This window comes from Epargyreus clarus, unplaced genomic scaffold, assembly GCF_041222505.1.
Source record: "Epargyreus clarus isolate Ecla_fem2 unplaced genomic scaffold, WU_Ecla_fem_2.2 ptg000003l, whole genome shotgun sequence".
Taxonomy (NCBI): Eukaryota; Metazoa; Arthropoda; class Insecta; order Lepidoptera; family Hesperiidae; genus Epargyreus; species Epargyreus clarus.
Genome location: NW_027332211.1, coordinates 1273934 through 1299478, shown reverse-complemented (window position 1 = coordinate 1299478; position 25545 = coordinate 1273934). Strand labels below are relative to the sequence as shown.

Genomic DNA, 25545 nt, shown 5'->3' with positions numbered 1-25545 from the left:
AATAGGTTAAGATATTATCCCGGAATTTGGCAACGCACTTCGTGCTCTTGATTGTTAATCGGCGTGTCCAATATAATAACAAAGCTGATTAAATGTATGCATATAAGTAAAATGTATATTTTTAAGTATGTAAAGTACTTAAATGCTGACATACTCATCAGGCACGCTTGAGTGCATACTTAGTCACTTTAAGATGCATAAAGCAAAGCTTTCAGAGAAGCGCAAACATTTTGAATAGCAAAAATAAACCGGTTTTCACCGGATACTATAAAGACTTTATTTTTTTTTTACGCAATAACGCTTTTTATGCTCATAGGATGAGAGTTTAGGTTGGGATTTTTTATGGTACCGACACTATGACACATGAGTTTACATAACAAATATCAAGAGTCAGAACAGGGTTGTTTAATCTTTACATGATCAGTCAGGGATCGAACCCTGATCATTCTGCATGTCAGTATTGTCTGTAACTGTTATTACCAATAAGACTGGTGTCATATCTAAGATCGGTTAAATTTTACCCTGGAGAACTAAATTGGAACACTACCTGTATTTTCCTAGGTACAAGCAATTAAAACCTTAAAAAAATCAGTAAGAGAAAATTCACAGACCTGATAATAGGTGTCTAGGAAATGCATACTTATTACAAAAAAAAAATTAAATTATCAAATAAGAAATTGAATAATATAATAAGGCGAGGACAAGCGGCGCTTTGACAGTATTTTTCTTGATTTGTTGTTTGCTCGAAAAACATTACCCTCGGCGGTCGGGTAAAACACGTAGCGATTGACACCGTTGTTATAAAGCAGAAACATTATGTATGTGGCACTGTTAGTTTAAGGGTCAAATCACGAAGTACTTTAACGCCTTTTTAGTAGCAGACGAGCATGCAGTCCACCTGATGGTAAGTGGTTGTTGCCGCCCATAGACATCTTTAATTAACCCTAGATAGGATTAGATATCCCTACACGAAGTCGGCCGCACATGCGCCGCTACTCCTGAGGACTACGCTGGAACGCCTCGGAAAAGCCTGTCTCCCTTACGACACCCATTAAACCAGAACACAGCAGTGCTTAACACTGCTGTTATTAGGCAGAAATAGGGGCGGTGGTGCCGCCGGAGTCGAACCACAAAGGGTTCTACCTTTTAAGTAATTTGTGACTTACCTCAGTGGTCTTCTTCTTACACTTGTCGGTGCCGGCGAAGATGTTAAGCTGCGTGGAGCCAGGCTTCAGCGGGCACTGGTCGATGTCCACCCTTCGAAGGTCGATGTCGATGCCGCTCGTGCCTCTACGAAAGAAGGGTTATCTGTTAATTTTTTACAAAAAACGATTTTGAGGGAACTCGAGCTATGTACCTATATAAGCCGGTTTTATTTTGGTATGTTTTTTATGATCGTTACATTTTGATTTATATACAAAAATCATTAAATAATATAATCTTCTTTATATAACAGCATCATTCATCATCATCAATCCGTTACTCTCCTATTGCTGGGCATCGATCTCTTTTCAGGATAAGAGTATAAATAGCCGCCAATTTTAGTGACAAATCTTTTTAATTAAGTCGGTTTTCGAATTAAGCAGTAACTTTCCAAATGTGCATCATAATTATCTAGTATTCGCAGACCATTTTTTTTTACGAGGGGAAGCCTTCAAATGGTAACCGGTGCCGTGGGAGCGACGTAGGTTTATGTGGGATTCTTACCGCACTAAAACCCCTCCCCGGTGGCCGTCCTCGGCGCTGCGTAGAGGACTCTGGGATCTTCAAAGGAATGCAACCAGAGTCCTCTTAGCGCGTTTCCCCGTCGGGCTCCGCCCAGGTGAGCTTGGCGCTCACCACACCGTCTGGTGCGTACGACGGTATGCGACCACACATACCGCCGTCCTTCCCGGGGTCGCTGGCTGGGCCGTTCGAGCTCCCACTCTTGCCCGCAACCCCGGAAGCCCCCTTTTAGTCGCCTCTTACGACAGGCAGGGGATACCGTAGCCCTATTCTGGTCATGAAACTACAGGGACAAAGTATTCGCAGACCAGATACAATGTTAACAATTTCCGATGGTCTAACTTTAAGACTTTCGAAATTTAGTAAGTATAAATTTACTTAAAGAAGATATTAATCGGTATCTGAATAATTTGCTACCGCATCCACCGGATATTTGCGTCAAAACAAACTCTTAACTGAATTTATCGCCTCGGAATTTATAGCTGGCTTCCGTAAAATGATTTTCCAATGAAGCTTCAACTAAACTAAGGCAATATCGAATTAATTTCTAGTTGAGAATAGCTTGTGGATGAATCAACATTTTAGCGGATAAACTGGAATATGCAATAACATATTGTGTAGGGTTACGAACAATGTGATGGTTTTTGAACCAAGGAAAGCAATATAAACAAAATTAAAACTAAGAATTAGTTTTTATATACTTTGTGCCTAAGCTCATAGCTCCACAGTACAATTTGTTTTACGTAATGTCTATCGGTAAATAAGTGATGTCATAACTTAGGATGAGGATAAGATCATGTCATGACCTAAGAGCAACCAAGATTTTAACCGTATAAAGATAGCTATTAAACAAAAATACAAAACAATGTAAGAACAGCACGAGCATGAAGATATTACAGTACTAGGCGTGCAGTGTACAAATGCACCAAATTCCTTAATGAACGTGTCGCTAACTTACACTACGTGTTACGACTCATTCCGTATTCCGCACTCCGATGTAACTACGGTACCGCGACTGCGAGTTACATTTGCATAATCTGTCAGGAAAACAGACCGCCGGACCGCTTACTGATCCAGTCATTTGTGGTGCAGCGCTGAATAATAAACCGCCTGCGAAATTTGGTGGTTCTTTTGATTTGTAATTAGGATTTTAGTTCAAATATAATTATGCTACTCTAATTGAAAGTAGCATGTCTGTAAAGTGCGCACCACCATGTAGATCTTACCGTTTTTATAAAGTTATTAACAGTACCCGCGGCTTCGCCCGCTTTTTGTTCAATCATAATAAACTATAGCCTGTAGCACTCATGAATAGTGTAACTTTCTGATTGTGAAGGAATTTTCATGAACGGTTCAGTATTTAAAGATTAGCCCTTATAAACAAACAATCAAAGTGACAAACTTTACCACTTATTACGCGCGATTGGAAGTTGGATGGATAACCACTGGTTTAAAAATTATGTGCTTTTGAGCAAAGATGGTAATTATTATTCTGTTCTCGGTTGTGCTCGGTTCTGCTTGTTGTCATCGGATCATAGTCATTAAATCTTGTCAGAAGCTTGTTACTGCTGTACATAGAAATTATTAATCAATTGCCATAGATATTTGGATGCAAATGGCCTCAAAGTTATATTTTGAGCACAGCTGTCATTATCTAATATCTAATATCTGTGTACTAATGATATGGCTTTGGAAATGACATCTAATTTGTTACGCTCTAAACGCTAAGCAAATATGCCGCTGCCATTTCTGTCATATAGTAGCAATTATAAAAATACGAACCAACATAACGTCATGATTATTGTTAAGAAATACACTGTTTTTACCACGTTTTTGTGAGCTTGACATGTATGTATATAATGGAATATTTTTTCTTGTGCGATTTTAGCGTGGTTTTTAGTTTTTAAACTATAAATATTTATTAAATACGAGAGACGACGAGAGGCTGCGTAATTTGTAACTTGCAAATGCTGTATCAAAAAACGGAAATTTGAATTGACATGACATTGACAACCCGTATGTTAACAAAAATTGCCATGACGTTCCAAAGAATGAGACATGCATAAAAACACACTATAAAACAATTCCCACTTCTGGCGCAGTTAGTAAAACGTAGCCTTTATTTAACATTTTAACACGTAATATTAAAATTCATGACTGAAAATTCCTTAACATTTTTACAATTTCGCAACAGACACTTTGTGAAGCTTTAAAGCTTAAAGTGTTAAGTGCCGTGACGAAATTGAAAGTTGCCGTAAGTTGTGTCTTACGTACTTAATGCTGTATGGGAGCTTTCGTCTTTCGTGCGTTGTAGATGTTTTAAGAGGTTTATTTTGGAAAGTTAACAGGACTTTTAACGTTTAATGTTTTATCATTATTCAAATATGTTTTTTAAACTGCATACTTTATCTTATACTAGCTGACCCGGCAAACTTTGTACGGCCTCAAAATCTATTTATCAAATATATTTCATATAAAATATAGCCTATGTTACTCGTGAATAATGTAGCTTAGGATGGTGAAAGAATTTTTAAAATCGGTCCAGTAGCTTTTGAGCGTATCATTACAACCAAACAAACAAACAAAGTTTTTTACTCTTTATAATATTAGTGTAGATATATTTTCGTGTCACAATGTTCGTTACCGATTTTCACCAAATTTTATATGAATATTCAGTATATCTGAGAATCGGTTACTATCTATTTTTCATACCCCTAAGTTATAAGGGTTGTTCACCATTAACATTTTTTTATTTATATGGCAACACAACGTTTGCCGGATCAGCTAGTTATGTATAAATTGATTATATATTGTACATAATGGTAGGCACTGTACAGACCTTTCCAGGTTCGATTATCGACGGCGGTAGATTTTCTTACAGTCTATTTTCAATTCAATATGTGTAATAAATATTTATCTTCGTTATAATATTAGGAATAAATCTCTAACAGAACTAGCCGAGTTCCTTTAGTTTTCATACAGCATCATCAAATCATACAGCATAAAACAAAATAACTATCAATATTTAAAAAATCATGCAATAATATGTTCCAAAAAAATATAAGAACAAATCCACAAAACAGTATGGTAATTTTCAGTAGCTAAATACGCTGACACTAGTTCTGAATATTCAAATGAGACCAGAGTGCCTACTTCAGAACAATATTGTGTAAGAACATCGCTGCTTTGAACTTTTAAAAAATAATAAAGAATTAAGTTATTTATTTCATTATCAGCTATTAAATAAAAATAAGTTAAATTCGTTATAACGCTAAAATAAAAATAATTTATCCAACCTCGGAGGATAATGATTTTGGAGCGTTTCATTTTGTAGCCCTTTTTCTTTTTTTTTCTTGTTAACGAGGGTGAAACCTTCAAAAGGTACCCGGTACCGTGGGAACGACACAGGGTTATGTGGGACTCTTACCGCATTAAAACCCCCCCGGTGGTCATCTTCGGCGGTCCGCTAGAGGATCTCCAGGATCTCCAACGGAACGCAATCGGAGTCCTCTTAGCGCGGTGCCCCGTCGGGCTCCGCCCAGGTGATCTTGACGCTCGCCACACCGTCTGGTGTGCACGACGGTATTCAATCACACATATCGCTGTCCTTCCCGGGGTCGCTGGCCGGGCGGTTTGAGCTCCCACTCTTGCCGTCCGCAAGCCCGGAAGCCCCCTTTTAGTCGCCTCTTACGACAGGCAGAGGATACCGTAGCTTTATTCTGGTCCCGGAACTACAGGGACATTGTAGCAAGCCCTACAGTCCAAATATCTGGATGGATTTTGACATGTGAGGTGTCGTTGGGTTCATCTAAATTGTGATATTTTTAGAAAGTTGGGATAATAATATTTATAATATATCGCCTGATTTTGTTAAAATGTAAGCTGTCACTTAAAATAATAGAGGTTTTTTCAAGTTTACATCTCTTTGTTTCGAAAATGGGTGATTATATCTCTCCATGCGTTTTTTTTTCTTTAAATTATATTTAGTCAAAATCTTCCTAACTTGCAAGGAAAGAAAAAATGAATTCAAATATCGTTTGCTTTCTTAGTAGACGGCGAACTATATAATAAACGAATAGTGATGCTATGAAAAAACGATTCCACGTTGATGAAATTTTGTTAACAAGTTTATTTCGAACATGCCTAAGGTCAAATTGTATTATCCCATTTCTTTTTCCTGGAGTTTTCTCATTTGCGGTGGGACAAGGTGGTAACATCAGAGATAAAAATAGAATTCGGAAAAAAGGAAATGTGGAAGATGTTTCGCTTATCTTCATTCAAATATGTCTACAGCTTTTGGTATAATAGAATTAAGTTAGGGAGCTTTTGTTTGAAGTTTGTTTGTAAAACGTTATTCTTTATTTTTAAGATCATGAAAAATAATAAATGTCTATTTATGGTTTGCTTATTAATATTCTAATACTTAATTTTTTTTTTGTGAAAATCAAAAATGTAAAGTTACTTCAACGTCTTTGGGCCAAAAATTGTTAATATAAAGACTAAATTCGATGGTCACCGTAGAAAAAATACAATCATATAGCAAATATAATTCTTCTGGTTGTTCCTTTTCTTTATTTTTCTTTCTTTTTTTCTACTATTTGTTTTTTTTTTACTTTTTTTCTATTACTCTGAGATTATTTAATGTGAATTTTACTTTTATATTTTCAACACGCTTTAAAAGTAAAACTTAAACAATAAATCAAAATAATTTTCTAAGCTAAAATCGGACCATGATTCTTGTTATGGGGATCCGCTCAACGAACATTGTCACAGGGCTCGTCAAGGGACGTAAGTCCTTAAACCCTTAAATCCGTTGACGTCCGTGATGAACGATGTGACTGCTATGGATAAAATGGCTTTTGCGACTACGCAAAAAAAATCGTAAATAAATCCTGTTTTAAAAGTTGTTTACATTTTGCGGAAGATAAATGTACAAGTCAAAAACTTTAGTAAGGAATATGACACAATCGTTATTTTTGTATGTTTTTACTTTCAACATTCATAAGGCCACAATTATTTCAGAATTGATAAGGAGACCCCTCCTGTTTTAAAACAAAGTAAAAAAAAATCGCGTTTATTTTTCTGAGTGACTAATTTTTTAAATGCAAATCTTTTAAACGTAAATACCCTTAGGATATAAAAACATTTTATTTATCTTATATTTTAAATAGAAAAGAAACAAAACAGTACAAATAAAACTCATAAATGTAAGTGAACTTCGCATAAATAGAGAAAACCATTATTGCTTCCCGAACCGAAGAACTCTCTAGTTATTCGATAACTCTGAAACAAGTGCTCGACAACAACTTGAAAACTAGAAAATACCACACGAGAAATCCGAACAAGACTGTATCTATGTGAGAGGAGGTAATTGCGGGGCATCCCATTATTTCGGGCGAGAGAACAGTCTCGTGAGAGGTACACTTCCGGAAAATCGTATTTCTTGGTCGCCGAGCGAAACAATTCGACGGAGAAATAAGGTCAGAACGAATGAGCACTCCACAGAGGTTTGAGTCCGTACCTGTGTAGTAAGAACTGAGAAAATGTCAAAATTGGCCCTTAGAAACTGTAGACTTATATATTGTCAATGCTTATTGTCGCTTGAGATGTACGAAAATAATGTTTTATGTACCGAAAACTGAACTAAGTGCAACTGAAAATTCTTGTTCTTGTTGAGTGTTCTCAAAGTGCTATGACAGTGAGTTCAAAAGTTCGAAAAGTTGCGAAAAGATATTTCCAACCAGAGATGCATGTAGTGTTTCTATGTCCACATGAATTATTTACCATCTCAATTTTTGAAGTGAAAACTTCTTTAGTGGCATTGTGCATTTATTGTGATGAGTACAAAATGTTTAACTCGCGTCAGGTTACGTGACCTGATCGAAAATTCGTAAGACTGTCATGTTTGTGTACGATAGCGCAATATATGAATATCGTATTTTACCCCATAATGATAGTACTTTTACACTGATAATTAAACAATTCGTGCAAAATTATTCCCCAACCATTCCAAAATATCAAAAATGCACAACGTGAATATTTGAAGGTGGTAGAACCCTTTGTGGTTCGACTCCGGCGGCACCACCGCCACACCTATTTCTACCTAATAACAGCAGTGTTAGGCGCTGCTGTGTTCCGGTTTGAAGGGTGTGGTAAGGGAGACAGACTTCCGAGGCGTTCCAGCTTAGTCCTCAGGGGTAGCGGCGCATCTGTGCCCGACCTCATCATCATCATATCTAATCCTATCTGGGGTTGATTACAGATGTCCATGGGCGGCAGTAGCCACTTACCATCAGGTGGACTGCATGCTCGTCTGCTACTCCTATATTGTAAAAAAAAATCAAGTTTTCACTTCTGCCGGCACTCTCGAAGTGCAATCCATTTTTCGCGAATTGAGATAGCAGAGGGGCATACAGTACATCTGATGGTAAGTAGTACTCTTTTTTATGGAAATTTCAACATACATTGCTGCCTAAACTCAATTAAAATGATTAAACCTTATAATATTCTTCAAATCAAAACACAATCAAGATTATCACTCTCGTCACTACAAGGCTGTCGAAAATTCTAGTACTTCCGATGAACCGCAAAAACTTCTTTTACCTTCATAGGATTTAGGCATAACGGTACGTTATACGTCGATATACAATATCCTTCGTAGCATGTTCGAACAGATGGATATTATTAAGCACGCATTCAGTTTTTCTTCTATTGTCAGTGATTCAATTTCGTATTCGTGACCCCGAAAATCTTTATCTCCACGTTTATTTTACGTGTTCATCCAAGAATATAAATCCCTTACCCTCATGGCATCCTAACAGTATAACCTTTTATCTTAATCTCCTTACAATTCTTATTGCTTATTGCATTTTTGTCGCTGTAAAGTCATTTTGAAATTATAACACCCATTTTGGTATTAAGCTCTACGAAAATAGCTATGGGAGATAAAAATTATCTATATTAAATAAGCATAATAGGAAACTGTTATTAAATTATAGAATTGTCATCGGTCCTTGATACATGTGCAATTTTTAAAATTTATCAAGCTTCTAGAAACGGGTGAAAATTGAGCTCAAAGATTCCGTTACATAAGTACATACATAAATGCAACCCAAGCTAAAAAAACACAGTACAGGTGTAGAAACGGGGACTCCAGGTGTCCCTTTACCTGTATGTTTTAAATTTTCGGCAGAATGGAATAAGATAATATAACAAAAGTTCCTGATAAAACTGAACCTTTTGGCAGAACCCTTTGTGGTTCGATTCCGGAGGCACCACCACCATACCTATTTTTGTTTTATAACAGTCGTAGGCGCTGTTGCGTTTTGGTATGGAAGTAGATATAGGTCTGTGGGAAGGAGACTTACTTATCCGAGGCGTTCCAACTTAGTCCTCTAGAAAGACAACGTATTCGTGGCCGATCTCAGGGAGGGTTCGAATAAAATCTGAGATTGATTACAGATGACCATAGGCGGCAGAAACCACTTACCATCAGATTGACTTGCTCTTTTGCAACTTCTATATTATAAAAAAAAAACTGTCATGGTATCGCTAGGCAGGGCTGTTAGGCTCCTAACAACAAGATTCATGTAAGTGTACATGCTATATGTAACATGTCTCAGCTGATATGTGTCTGCTACCAAATCAAACATGGAAAGTTTGATTGGTTACACGGTAGTTTGATTAAAAGCCGGTGCACACAAATTTTAACTAACAAAGTTGATGTCACGTTGCATTTGGACATGCTTCCAATCATACTAACCGGAATCCATGGCTCTCTGGATTAAGCAAGAAAGCCACGTGCGGGCATCCAACTCCCGACAATGATCAAGTTGGCTTAACTTTGTAGAATAGACACAAGCTATGTGCACTTAATGTTGGATTTCAAATCGACATTAATCATAAATTAGATCTTATTTTGATTTAATAACTCATAAAGCAGCACATCAAAAATGTAGAATTACCAAACATTTATGTTTCGGTTCTTGGTGTTCGTGTCTTTTATTATAATACTATCGTTCGTGTCGTTTATTATAATACTGAAGGAGTAAATGAAAATTTTATCCAATATTATACTATTGTACAAAAAAGGGGACCCAAATGATATAAGTAACTATAGACCTATCAGTCTCCTGCCAACTCTATACAAGCTATTCTCTTCTATCATAGAGCAAAGAATAAGCAAAAACTTGGAAAAAAGACAACCTATAGAACAGGCAGGTTTTAGAAAAGGATTTTCGACTATCGACCATATTCACACCCTGGAACAAGTTATAGAGAAATATCAAGAACATCAAAGACCGCTCTACATAGCCTACATTGATTACAAGAAAGCTTTTGACACAATATCCCATGAAAGCATTTGGGAAGCTCTGGAAGCTCCAGAAGTAGAAAAGGAATACATACAAGTCATAAAATGCATATATAATACATGCTCAAGTAGAGTCAAACTAGAATCAATTGGCCCCAGTTTTCATATAGAGAGAGGCTTGAGGCAGGGAGACCCAATCTCGCCAAAAATTTTTATTACCGTATTGGAGTTCGTTATAAACAAATTAGACTGGGAGAGGTACGGAGTAAACATTAAAGGAAAGCACCTAAGTCATCTAAGGTTCGCAGATGATCTCGTACTGTTATCGGAGAGTAGTGACAGCTTACAATACATGATAGAATCTCTCTACAGAGCTAGCAGACAAATAGGTCTGGAAATCAACTTAGCAAAAACAAAAGTCATGACAAATAGAGCGAAGAGAGTCATCACAATAAATAACGAACCAATACAATATGTAGAACGATACATCTACCTCGGAAAACAAGTAGGATTCAACAATAATACCAATGAGCTAGAGGTAGAGCGAAGATCAAACATCACTTGGAACAAGTTCTGGAGTTATAAAGAAATTTTAAAAAGCAATATACCAGTAACGTTGAAAAAGAAAATTATGGACTCATGCATTCTCCCCTGTCTAACTTACGCATGCCAAACATGGAAACTTACTAGAAATATTAAAAATAAAATAACAAAGTGCCAAAGAGGTATGGAGCGTAGTATGCTAAAAATTAAAAAAATACATAAAATAAGACATTCAAAAATAAGACACGTAACAAAGGCTATAGACGCGTTAAGTTACGCACAAAAGTTAAAACTGAGATGGGCCGGACATGTAGCACGTTTGGAAGATAAAAGGTGGACACTGTGGGTGACTACATGGAATGGTCCTTCAGGCAAGCGCCGCGTAGGTAGACCTTATACACGATGGGAAGATGACATTAAAAAGATCGCAGGACAGAACTGGGTTAAAATGGCTAAAAATCGGGAAAAATGGAAAGCTTTGGAGGAGGCCTTCACCTGAGGGGGGTCCATGCAATAATTAAATTAATAAAATGTCAATATTATAAAATAAAATAATGTATAATTTAATAATAATAATCAATTAAATAAATTGTCTAAATGATAATAATGTAATAATGTAATAAATGATAATAATGTAAATATAATTTAGCAGTTCCTATTATTACGTTAAGCTGATTAATAATATAAGTAAAAAAATGTAATAATTTAAATTTAATAATTTAATTTAATTTAATACATAAAAATTGTAAAACTGTAAATTGTAAAGATGTAATGAGCATGGAATAAAAGGCTTTTTTATTTTTTATTTTTTTATTTTATTTTTTTTTATTTTTTTTATTTTTTATTTTTTTTATTTTATTTTTATAAATGAAAATTTAATCTATCTAGTGATGTGATGTGAAGTGGCTACTGCCGCCTATGGACATCTGTAATCCATCCCAGATAAGATATGAGGCCTACCTAAGGTCGGCTACAGGTGAGTTGTTCCCCTGAGGACTAAGTTAGAACGCCTGGGATAAGTATGTCTCCCTTGTCATACTCTTTTAACCCGAATAAAGAAACGCTTCATACTGCTGTTAATGTGCAGTAATAAGTGTGTCGGTGGTGCCTCTGCAGTCATACCACAAAGTGTTCCAACACCTTCAAACCTACTTACAAACAAAACTTACTTGAAGAAGTACGTCCCGTTGTTATACCCGAAGAAGGGCACGGTGTATGTGAGCATCCAGATGTTGCCGCCGCCGCAGTCGTAGTACGGCTTCGACCACTTGCCGTCCTCGTACGTGACTGAGAGGATCTCGTCCGGCTCTCGCTCGGTGTGCGCCGTGTCGTTGTGTGTGTATGTGTTGTAACCTGGAATAAGATTATATTATATTTTTTTATAATATAGGAATAGCAGACGAGCACGCAGTCCACCTAACGGTAAGTGGCTACTGCCGCCCATGTACATCTGTAATAAACCCCAGATAGGATTAGATATTCCTACCTGAGGTCGGCCACAGATGCGCCGCTACCCCTGAGGACTAAGCTGGAACGCCTCGGAAAAGTCTGTCTCCCTTACCACACCCTTCAAAACGGAACACAGCAGCGCCTAACACTGCTGTTATTAGGTAGAAATTGGCGTGGCGGTGGTGCCGCTGGAGTCGAACCACAGGTTCTACAGATTAAGTATGTCTCCCTTACCACACCCATCAAATTAGAACACAGCAGCGTTTGTTTTAAATTTGCTGTTATAATACAGAAATATGATTGGCGGTAGTACCGGGCGGTTTTTTGTTTCAAGATAATTTTCTGGTATGATTTTAGTTTGTTTGTATAATTTAATGTTAAGCATTAAAACAAATAGGGACAAAAGGTTCAGACCGGGACCAATAAGAAAACGAAATCCAAATATCTTTACATATTTAGTTTCTCATTATGTATTTAATTATTGTTTAAATAAGAATTAAATAACACAATTACGAGTCATAACAATTAGGTTAATATAGCGACATTTTCTTGCTTGCAAATTAACTAATTTAAAGTAATGAAAGTAATTCCTAACCGGCTTGCTCCATAATTAGAATGTGCAAAGTTGCTGTTACAGTTAAACGCGCGTTTGTTAATTAATAAAATAGCTCGAATAATAAGAAAGTACTAAAAGAGACATAACCATAAGTAGTTACGTGTTATTTAAGATAAAAGTTTTTTTATATTGCAACAACATATGCCCGCGATTTTCAAAAGTTTTATAAATTTCTGCTTCAAGTGAAAATTAAAATGCTGATTGAAAATATATGACACATAATTATATGGAACCGAATCATAATAATATACAAAATGTTCAAATATAAATGTTGTAAAACGAAAGTTTTACAACATTTATATTTGAACACTTTTACGTGTTTTAACTTACAAACGTTTAGAGTAACGTTTCAATATTCCTACAACAAAGTTAAAAAAAAATAAAATTTATTTTCTATTTAGTGAATTTTTGGAAAAGGACTAACTTTAATAGTTTCGATCCTACGCATGTCTTATTTCTCACGTATCAGTTTTTAATACAACAAAAGAAGTGTCTTTTACTTCAACAAACAATTCGATGTCATTGAGGACAGAAGGAGGAGACACTCGAGATGTAAAATAAATGCAATTTCATACGAAAACGAATAACGAATTTAAAAACTTCAGACAATATGCTAAAGTTATTACATTTTTAAAGAGAATTGAATTTAAATGAAATTTTATTCGCTGTCTGTACATCTTTGAAATGTTATTAGAGAATGAATGCTATGCATACGATTCAATATGAATGAATGAATCCAATTACAGCATAATTAATTAAAAAGTGGATTCGTTCACGCGTAGCCATACTTGCACTGGAATGTTAACTTCTCAGCTATCGATACTGCTGCTGCAAGAAGTTTTTTTATTTATAATATCGAGCATCCAGTTCACCCGATTCTATGTCAGTATTGCACATTTGTAATCAATTTCTTACAGAAAGTAGATCTATTTGAAGCAATTGAAGCATACGTTGTTAGCTTTATATGTAAGACAGCCAGCTACATTTTTACCAAACCCTTCAAACCAGAACACAGCAGCGTAACACTGCTGTTTTTAGGCAGATATAGGCGTGGCGGTGGTGCCGCCGGAGTCGAACCACAGGTTCTACCATCTTCAGATGGTAGTGTTAATGTCTTACTAACCTGTTACTGTCTAGTAGCTACTATTAAATTACTTTCATCCTCCAAATAAACAACACGTGTATCAACAACAGATCGAAATAAATAAAGGTATAAATGAAAGGGCCGTTTCCCGAGAATGAGTAATTATTGATGAGTATCTAACGTAAATATGAACTGTTTATTTATCGCCACGAATGGAATTGAACGAATTGGAAACAGCATAAAATATTTTGATGTTGGAGGTTACAATTTCGACTGTGTTGGCGATTGTGTGTCGGTGTTAGCCAGTTTAAAAATCAGGGTTTCTGTTTTTTATATAATTAAAATAGCAAATGATTATGTAATGCATCTGATGGTAAGTGGTCATTGCCGCCCATGGATATGGTTAGTATGCTACTATGGAATGTTAGCTACTATAGCTTTTGCTCAAGACTTATCGGAATCGGTACCTGTAGTTATTTCATCGACTCGTCATAAACCAATTAACGATTAAACGATTTTTTTTGCCCAATTAGTTATGTTACAACTGGAAAATTATATGAAATCTTTTTAGTATAGCAATATTGTTCATCAATATTGCTATAGCAATGATAGCATAGCAATGAAAAAGGTTTGGTAAGTGAGACATACTTATCCGAGTCTTTCCAATTTAGACCAATAATTCTAATTCTTAATATTAATATTGCAATTTCGGGTAAGGATCTAATTTTATCGGTTAAATACAAATGTACACTGGCAGCAGTAGACGCCTACCGAAAAACTTGTAACGATTCAATATTGTACAAAAAATCGAGAATATAATTAGTCAAAATTCATTTCCTCATTCTATTGTCAGAAATTTCTAAAAGGCTTTGTTGGTGTTTATTAGAATCCAATAATAGTCACTTTATGGGATCTGTGAAATCGAGGACCGTTTATTAAAATAATATATTACGTTTAAATAATAAACAGGAAGAAATACTCGGAACGTCTCATTTCCGTCAGGAGGCGATCAAAGGAACTGAATGAAGCATTAATAAGGAAATAGCGGACGTCGAATAGAAATTGCACCGCCTTAATTACATCTCAGTACCCTTACCATGAGTTTTTACGTTTTGACAAATATGACGTTTTGGTATTTGTTTACGTATTTGCCCATACAATTCCTAATCAGCGCCCCTAGCGGATTGTATCAGAACTACAGTGCCAGTAACATTAAATGTCTAAATTGACAAAATAACGCTTTATTGCGAACATGTGTGGCAGTCAAAAAGACTTGAGCACTTACTTATTGTTACGTTTACTCAGTCTACTGAAGCAAACGGAACAGAATAATGGATTGATAACGTAACGTAAAATTGTGGGATGTTTTGAAAACTCAAGGTAAGGGTACAGTTTGGTTGTACGTTGTTATATTGGTTACCTATGTTGCTATGATTTTATGTTGATGCGGTTATGTTGGTCAGTTATGAACGGTTGTGTGAACGGAAGTCATTTTATGGTTTCCTTTGACGAGTTTTCCTTATGTGGACATTAATATGTATATTTACTTTACCTTTATGGACAGTGTGTGACACACAAATTAAATTGAACGTAATGTGTTGTTAAATATATAATAATACTAGCTGACCCGGCAAACGTGGTGCCATATAAATAAAAAAATGTTAAGGGTGAACAACCCTTATCACTTAGGGGTAAGAAAAAAAGATAGTAGCCGATTCTCAGACTTATTAATAATAATAATATGCATATTAAATTTGGTGAAAATCGGTAAAGCCTTTTCTAAGGAGTACGGTAACTAGCATTGTGACACGAAAATTTTATATATAAGAAGATATGATATTATTTGCACGAAATGTTTCTAGGAAAACAAACGCGTGTGCTTATTATAAACGCAATACAATAAACTTGTTTATGCTGAAATTGTGTTTATTGCTATCTATATACTCCTTTTCCCCTATTTCCTCTATTTTTATTTTACTAAATTTAATTTCATTAGTTTACTCATTTCTCAGAACATTATATGAAGTATGAGTTTATCTACTGTTAAAATAAATGACATAGAAAATGCAAGCCTGTTCATTTGTTTTGTTATAATAAAAATCTTCATATATTCATATAAATGAAGTATAACGAAGCAAAATGGACTAGAAATAATGAGATTTTGGGGGTGACTAATGAGGAAAGTGGATACAGAAAAAATCTATTAACGTATCTACTATCATTTGTTTGGTTTCTGCTAACCGATAATTAGATTCGTGACCGTTGATTTACGTGAACGTTACTAACAATTATTGCGGTAAATCATTAGGTTATTAGAAAGAAAGAAAGAAAATACATTTATTTCAGGTGTAATTAGGATCTTTCATAACAAAATAATGAATGGAAATTATTTTTTGGTTGTGTTGGGGAACACACATATGTCATGTGTCAGAATAGCGAGATGGAAAAGGTGGTACAAAAATATTGCTTTGAGTCCGGAGGGCTCACCGTCACACCTATTTCCACGTAACAGCAGTGTTAAGCGCTGCTGTGTTTCGATTTCAAAGGTGTGGTAAGGGAGACATAAATTTCCAAGACCTTCCAACTGAGATATCAGGCAGGACTCTAATCTTATCTAGGGTCAATCACAGATGTCCATGGGTGGTTAATGCCACGTACCGTCAGTACCCTTACCATGAGTGTTTACGTTTTGACAAATATGACTGTTTTGGTATTTGTTTACGTATTTGCCCATACGCCAAATTTAGTATTCCAATCAGCGCCCTAGCAGATTGTATCAGAACTATACTGTCAGTAACGTAACATTAAATGTCTAAATTGACAAAATGGCGTTTTATGTTTTGTCTCTCTTTTTTTGCAAATATGTGAGGCAGACAAAAAGACTAACTTATTGTTACGTTTACTCAGTCTACTAAGCAAACGGAACAGAATAATGGATTGAGTAAACGTAACGTAAAATTGTGGGGTGTTTTGAAAACACATGGTAAGGGCACAGATGAACTGCAAGCTCGTTTCCTAGTTCATTTATACAATAAAAATACTCTTATATAACTTTCAAGTCTAATTATATAACAAAGTAAAATGAAAATATTTTTCTCGCAAATGCATGCAATTAGCGAGGGTGTTGTCTTCATACATCAAGTTGATAGTAACAAACAAATTACGTTTCCCCTTTTTATGGTAATTAGTATGTATTTTTAATTTGAATAATGTTGCGTTTAACTTTATAGCACCTGCTGCCGGAAATTATTTGTTTAACCTTTCTGCAGGGTCAGCGAAATGAAAATGTCTTTCTTTAAATGGTATGTATGTTGATAAGAGATAGTTTAAAGGTAACTGATGTGGATTATTTTAACACGCTTTTATTAGCTTGGGTTGTATCTATGTATGTATGTAACGGAATCTTTGAGCTTAATTTTCACCCGTTTCTAGAAGCTTGATAAATTTTAAACTTTGCACACGTATCAAGGACCGATGATAATGTAATAATTTGATAAGTTTCTCCTTATCCTTATTAAATTAATTAATCTCCAATTTATGAGTTAGTCACAGACTAAAAAATGAAAAATAAATAATAATTTAAAAAAAACTGAAAAAACACGCTATTATTTATAATCCAACTAAAAATTTGAAAATAAATGTATCAATCATAATGAATCGACTCAAAATAAAATTATAATAAAATTTAAGTTTATTAAAATAATAATTTAATTCATAGTATAGAGCGTAGGGTGCTTGATACTTTAAATGTTACAATCATTCCATTGGCAATTATTGTATGTGCTTTGTGTCGAACTGAACTGCAGGTAATATATCTCGGTTAATCCTGTAAGTATGTTTATTTTATCTTATAACTCCATTAGAAATAGGTTGAAGACGAACATAGCAATCGCAACTAGCTAAGACGCTCGCAATCGCATTGCAACTGACGAAAACTAGCATTAATTTCCCTCACTCCTACATAGTAATACTACTGATCCTATTGTCTCACGGTATCTATTCTCTTAATCATATTACATTCAAACAGCTTTACAATAGAGTTCTGCTCTGGTAAGGCTCATATCGTACGTGCACGTTGCAAGCGTATAAGCATTATGTAGTACAGTATCCCAGTATAGGACGACCTTCACAGAGCTGGTTATCGGATTAAACGTATTTTATATCAAATTAAATATTTCAACAAATATATTGTAAATGGGTTGACTAAAAAATTTCAGTCTAGAATATAATAAAAAAAATGTCATACTGGTCTTAAAGCACGTTTTCTGTCGCGCTTGTTTATGGCCGCACGTTTTTAAAATATAAAAGTAGTGAACGAGCAATGAAGTCCACCTGGTAAATGGCTACTGCTGCTCATGCATATCTGCAATCCATCCCAGATAGCCTTAGAGTCCTACTACTAGCTTAGAAACTAAGTTGTAACGTCTTGACTAAGTATGTCTCCCTTACTACACTTTTCAAAGCGGAACACTGCAGCACTGAATTCTGCCGTTATTAGATATAGTTGTGATGATGGTGTCTCCTGAGCCGAACTATACGGTGGAACTAAAAGGTGGTAATCTTCTTCAATCCTACTCCATAAAATGACGTAATATACGAGTAACACTGAAGTTATTTCCTAAAACCCGAAGCTTGCACCTTCATATTGTATAACCGCCTTGCAACAATTAATTGAATCCAGCGGTCGTATATCATCTCGGATTGTTACGTCAGCCTCCGTCTTGAACTCCGTACAAGCTCTTGTTGACGTATCATGATGAATACGAGACAGCTCTATTTTAGAACATGTTCTCATTAGGATATTAATTTAGATGTGCTATTTCCTAAATCTGTCTTGTGATACGGTTTACTCCAGATACTGTTATGATTAAAGCTTTTGCTATATAGTGTTAGTCGATAAAGAAAGAAAACGATTTCTGTATTATTTAGTTATTTACAAATAATATATGTCAATATCATTGACTCGAACTTAACTTTATGACATTTAAATGTGGTTGAACTCTTCGCGGCTAAATTACGACAGCACCAACGCCACAGAAACGTTTGTCTAATAACGGCAGTGTTAAGCGTCGTAATATTTTGCTTTGGAGCGCGTAAGAAAGAGGTATCTGCGACAAATCTCAGCTGATCTTCAATTCTGGTCTAAAATTATGTGTTCAAAATTAAAATTACCATTTCTCGGGAATTGTATACACAAAGAGTACGAAGAGAAAAATCTAAGTTCATCATATACAGCCATGTCTGTCTGAATGGGAATTGAACCTTGATTCATAGCTTAATAAACGGGTATGGTGATCACTTCACCACGTGTCTGATGTTGATCAATAGGTAGTTGTTAACAAATGTCCATGACAAGAAATGAGCACTTACCATCAGGTGAACTGCATGCTCTTTGCTATTTCTTTTTGATAATAGAATCTCGGGGTGGATGATGAATGTTAGTGGAATTGTAAAAATAGAGCGATAATTTTAAAGCATCATAGCGTTCCGGGAGTGCCTTGTAAGCGCTGCATAGCAATGCGCTAGAGCAATCCATCTTCCAAAGACTTGGAAAGGTGCTGCATAACGTTTCTCTTCGTATGCAGTTTTATATGGTTTCAAAGAAACGAGGTTAAACTTTTCCTGTAATATGTACTTAAATATAATTATTATTCCTTCGTTCTTTCAATGTATGTAAGACTCCTTTTTTTTTGTTTACGAGGGGAAAACCTTCAAAAGGTACCCGGTGCCGTGGGAGCGACGCAGGGTTATGTGGGATTCTTACCGCACTAAAACCCCCCCGGTGGCCATCCTGTGGCGCTGCGTTGAGGACTCCGGGATCTCCAAAGGGACGCAACCGGGGTCCTCTTAGCGCATTGCCCCGTCGAGCTTCGCCCAGGTGAGCTTGCCACACCATCTGGTGCATGCGACGGTATGCGACCACACATATCGCCGTCCTTCCCGGGGTTGCTGGGCGGTTCGAGCTCCCACTCTTGCCACCAGCAACCCCGGAAGCCCCCTTTTAGTCGCCTCTTACGACAGGCAGGGGATACCTATTCTGGTCCCAAAACTACAAGGACAATATAAGACTCCTTGTTTCAAAGAATGTAGTAAATGTGTGTAAGACTCCTAGTTATATAAATTAGGTTGAGCTTAGTATTAGAACAGTCATAATAAAGACAGCATTTAAGCAACACGCCTTTCAATATACTACAGGCGCCTGCTACATTCACTACACAATAAAATTTAAATAATCAAGAGGGGATCCTATTCCTTTTCTATCCTGGGAGGTATCCTTAGGTAAATATTATAATCTTTTTACTCGTACCATTACTAAAAGCATGCCATCCATTAGCGCTATAATCATATCCTTAATATCGAAAAGTTGAAAAGTACAATTATTCATCTTTATATATGTATTTCTTATGTGCGTGTGTATGTCACTGAACTCCTCCTAAACGACTGGACTGATTTTGTGGAAATTTGTTTTGTGTGTTTAAGAGGACTTGAGAATGGTTTAGAGTCACAATTTAGTCCGTGGGAAAAGGTTTATTTAATTAATTTTTAATTCGTAAATATAGTCGTCACAATTTAATAGAGCCATTTTGACATATGTCATCCTAATGTCATTAATGTTTTAAACTAATTTTTAGTAGGGAGTTTACGACCACGTGACGACTAGAGCTTGCGACTTCAAACCATTTGTAAAAAACCATAATCGATTAACTTTCAAATAATCGAATCTTAGAATTACCAATAATTCATTATTTATCCCTTTTTCATCATAACAACAATAAAATAATCAAGACTTTGTTTATTAGTGAATGATAAAACGAAAAAATACAGTTTACGAGCGATGCTTTATTTAATCTTCTAAATATGATTAAATTTATAAATTACACTAGAATTTATTTTCTTTTCTTTTTTTTTATAAAATATTTAGATGATTTAGAAAAATATTTAATAAATATTCTGTTTACTAAATATTTATTAAGCTATACAATACGATTTGGGGTTGTAATCGATTTGTCGTAAAAATCGGTTTCTTTGGTTATCGATTTGTATATCCCATTCTTAGAGCCTAGCGATGGCATGTGTCAAAATGGGCCTATTAAATTGTGACGACTATAGTTATAGAATCGGATACTATGCATTTGATCAATTGATGATCTTTAGCAAAGTTGTTGTTCAAGAGCCCACGAGGGTTTGGGAGTTGGTAAGACCAATTTTCGACAGATGGCACCACTGTCATTCCAATGCAGGTACAAATTTTCAGTTTTATGTATGTCATATTATTTGTTTAAAATGCGGGCGAAGCCGCGGGCACCACTAGTATATTATATTTCACCACTAACCTCGTTCAAGAATAACTGATACTTTGTACAAATTGGTATAAATAGAATCTTCAACATGAAAACCGATGTATTTACACACGTTTTGATCGTAAAACGCCTTAATTAGCTGACTTGTTGGAGATCAGCTCATATTACGGAACGAAACCTTTTGTTTTAGGCTTTCGGGAACTTGACTACTGATTAAAATAGATACGTTTAAAGTATATAAGAATTCTGTTTATATCAATAACATGACTATATATAATTCTATTTATAATAACCTAATAATGGTTTTAATTAAATCTGGAACTAATTAAAAAAAGATATCAATTCCATTATACATTTTACCGATATTTTACCGAAATAATAAATTTTAATTTTATTTGGATACGTATGATATTTCACTTTAATTCACTAATTGTTTATTTCGCAACAAACTTTATTTTAATTAAGATATTATAGAAGATAAGAACAAATTAAGACGGGCATATATTTTATCAAAGAAATCAAATAAAAAATTAAGTCTATATTTCTTATGTGATTTTGTTTTTCAAAAATTGATCAGAATTCCTAATAAAATTGGTCTCAATATAAATATTATGGTCATGATATAAAAGTTAAAACATTAATTTTCATGTACAACTCACCTCTTCTAAACTGATTGTGGTTGCGAATCACGCGCTCGGCATTCTTGCGGGCGATGTAGAACCATTCCGACGTATTGCTCAAATATTTGTACTCGACCGCGAGATCCTTCGCCAATATCGGGCCTTCGGGCAGTCTGTACGCGAACGGGCAGAACAGCTGATAGTCCTTATACTGATACTGATCGTAGCAGTTCCCGGCTGCGAACACATCATCATCGAATTCCACCATCGAGAACACGCTCGCGTGTAACAAATACTCGTTGTGCATTACCGAGGGGCCTGCGTACTTCCACAGCCGAGTCAGCATGTTCGCTCTGTTCACAGCTACGTCTGCTTCTATCCTGAACCTCTCTTGCGCGTACCTGTCTACCACACCCTCGCCAAGGTTCAGATGCGTCCCTGCCGTGCAGTTCTCCCCCAACAAATGCTGAGTCTCAATCAACCGCAGAAACTTAGTCACAACGTCCTCATGCACAGTCGTTCTCGTCACGGTCACGTTAGAATCACTCGTTTCATTAACGCTAACACTGTCCTTCATATCTGGTATATCGTCCAACGTTAATTTAGTGTCGTTGTCGTAACTATGTTCTAAATTTAAAAACGAGACGTCGTCGTTCTCCCTTGCGTCCCTGTTCGAGAAGTTTCCGAAGTACTTCTGGAACATGTCTGGCTCCTTGGGCCCGTCCTCGTCCGGAGCCCCAAAGGGCCTCAGCGCCGATACGACAGGATCTTCCCCCGATTTGTCGATGCTCTCTGTAACAAAGATAGGTTTTATTACCTCGTGTTTAGTGCTGTTTTATTTCTTGTTTCTATCGTATTGAGCGGACGTCTATATCGTCTAGAGAATTGAGATATAAACTATCCGCTTTATCCGCGCCGCCTGTTATCCTGCCTGAATAGAATATTTATAGTATTTTCTTTGAAAGTAAAATAGAGTTCAGACCACAGTCCAATTGAATTGAAAGAAATGTCGTCGTTTATCCGCAGTATAATAAAGTGATATACAATAACTTTTTATTTATAAGGATAATAAAATTCTGCTATATCATATCTGTGTATTGAATATCTTATGAATAAATAAATATTTACGTTCATTCCTCTCAAGTAAAAGAAAATGATTTCTATGTCGTTTAAAATTCCGTTTTCGTTTGTAGAAAAACAATTTTTCGTTGTTATTTAAGTTTTCAGATATTTTCAGTCTTAATTGATTGATGATTTTAAGAAAATTTGACTTACAAAACTATATACTACGGTCCCAAATTAGGGTTCCTGTACAAACGTTACAAGACCTTGCAGATGTGTAGTCTGACGCTTGTCGATATAATTAGTTCATGAAATATGAACCCTAAGATGCCGAAACTAAGATAATCGCTCATATTAAATTAATGGGGTTATAATTTGAGAACGTAATTGTTAGAACAGGATCTTCCGACACAGTTAGGTGTGTATATAGGCTGTTATTAAGTGAAATTATGGCTTTCCACGCGCTTTCCAGCCTCATTGCCCTATATTACGATTTCCTGGGTCGTGGTTACTATGGATACATGTAACGAGAAGTACTGAGTATTGATTTCTATGCAAAAACTCGGTACACAAAACTAAATTATTTATTTAGATATCTGCTACCCAGGGATTGAACTCAGAACTTTAGCTGGTCAGAGCGATATAATAACCGCTCCTCTACGGGCATAGTCAAGTACTAGTAGAAAACCTACAGATTTTTTATAAAAATCAAAAGCCCTGCTGCTAAAAATTAGCTTTTGTCATTTCAACAATTTAGACGAATCCAACGACATCTCATGTATTAAAGTCTGTAAATCCATTTGGGCCGGAGAGCCTATTATTCCAAAGAATGCGACATACGTAGTTACATATACATACATAGACATACGCTCTAAAACATTACCCTTCTTAGTTGGGTAATAAACTATTGTTGGGAGTTCAGGATAGCAAATCAAAGCCTCAGATTGTTGTTCTTCCCTTTCCCTCTGTTTTTTTTCGCGCCCAATCTTCCATTTTATTCTTTTAATTTTATTTACGAATGTCATAGATACGGCCCACAATGAAACCTGAATGCAAGGTTTATAATCCATTTTTTAAATCAATGTTTTGTGTTATTTAAACTCAATTAAAATGTAACCTTACACTATCCACTTTAGAAAGGACATGTAAATGCACCAGAAATGAAATTAAAAAAATGTTTTATAAATTAGGGGCCACCCAAGTAGCCGGGATAACGCGGTAGTCAAAATGGCTGCTCATTTTTCTTCAGTAAATGACTACACGCTTCATTGCTACCGAAAATTTCACCCGTTTTTCCTTAAGAGAAATTTTATCCCCCTAAAATCAAACCGCACCCCCCTAAAACGGCTTGAGTTCCAAAACCGCCTTTTTCCTGCTCTTCTTATATCAGATTTTTCACCATGGATTAAAAGTTGGCGAACTTTTTTATCTACTACGTCCGAATTTTCGATTGTTGCATGATTTTTGTAAAAATAAAATGCTTTAATTTAATCAACCCTTTATAAACCGTATGCTGAATAATTGAAGTAAAAGTTATGGTGTATTTTTTACCCGACTACGGAAGATAATGTTTTTCGATCACATCATATGTATGCTCATTGGCACGCTGGACAAGTGCGAATTGGTAGACAATATGTATTTGTCGGGGGCAGGTCTAGGCGTTGAAAACGAATGACGTAATACCAGATGCTGGCGGCACCTGCACCGGTCGACATTCCTTATCGCCTTATGACCCATCTACCTGATTACTTTACCTGCTCTTCCTATAAAAAGGGTTGAAACACTTGATCAAGACGCATTTGGTTTGGATGCGTCTCGGTGCACGGATCGCTGTCTGTTTCAATAGACTGTCCTAGCCCTCGCTATGGTTATTTTGCTATATAGTAGACTTACTGAATATGATAACTAATTTTATTAAATTATGCGATGCGATGCCATATACTCGACCGACTGACTATGATAACTAATTTTATTATTACTGAATTACTGTTCCCCTTAATGCCCTAATCATCTTTTCCCTACATCAGAAGTGGGATGGACCTACGTGCCCACATGGTCATTGTGGCGACCAATGGTGACGTTTATTAGTTCGGGGCAATGGCGCGCACATGCGTTTGGTCATTTTCTTGGGGAGCCTTAGGAAGCCACGCCATCGGTAAAGCCTTTGACAACCTTTTGATGCGTTGATTATAGCGGGACTGAACGCATGGAGCAGTGCAATTTAGGGTGGACCCTAGTGTAGTATGACAGTTTATTTCATACGGGCGACACGTTGCCATTTTGATACTTATAATCACTTTGGGGGTCTATTGTTTCAATTTATTTCTATCTTGTAATTTCATAATGTTCACCTAATTTTTGAGTGTTCACAGGATAAGAGACTACTATAGCTGCTTGTTGGTGGTATTGTAACGACACTGGACTTGTGTTGACCGCGAACGTACCGGAAGGTGGCCAAATAAGGCAGGATACTTTTTGACTCTGGTAAAAACAAGGTGGTGAGTTAGTAAGTGCCTTTTCGGTAAGTGACTTTATTATTTAAATGTAATTGAAGTACTTGACGGTTTTTAAGAATTTGACCACCAGAAAGAATTTACTTAGTCTCTAAACGAATTTGCGGGTACATTCATTATTTCTTGTGAAAAATTTCTGAAGGTTGTCGCATTGATGCAATTTTAATGGTCTACACGTTGCTCAATGGAGACACTGGTGTAAAGGCTCAATAGATGTGTTTGTGATATGGGTTCAGCGAAGATACGATACCGTAGAGTTCAGAGGCACTCGCGTTTGAATTTGACGGTGTGTTGTATTGAGCAAGGTGAAGGTGGTTTAGG

General features: G+C 35.9%; 1 protein-coding gene across 1 annotated transcript in view; it reads right to left on the bottom strand.

Annotated features, from left to right (window-relative positions):
* LOC140749514 (metabotropic glycine receptor) overlaps nucleotides 1–25545 on the bottom strand; it is a 165957-nt gene that overhangs the window by 40096 nt on the left and 100316 nt on the right. Inside the window, exons 2-4 of the mRNA XM_073082594.1 lie at nucleotides 21689–22441; nucleotides 11749–11932; nucleotides 1167–1290 (exon numbers count right to left, since the gene is read on the bottom strand). Coding sequence (XP_072938695.1) covers nucleotides 1167–1290; nucleotides 11749–11932; nucleotides 21689–22441 — 1061 coding nt within the window. The remainder of the gene's footprint in view (nucleotides 1–1166; nucleotides 1291–11748; nucleotides 11933–21688; nucleotides 22442–25545) is intronic.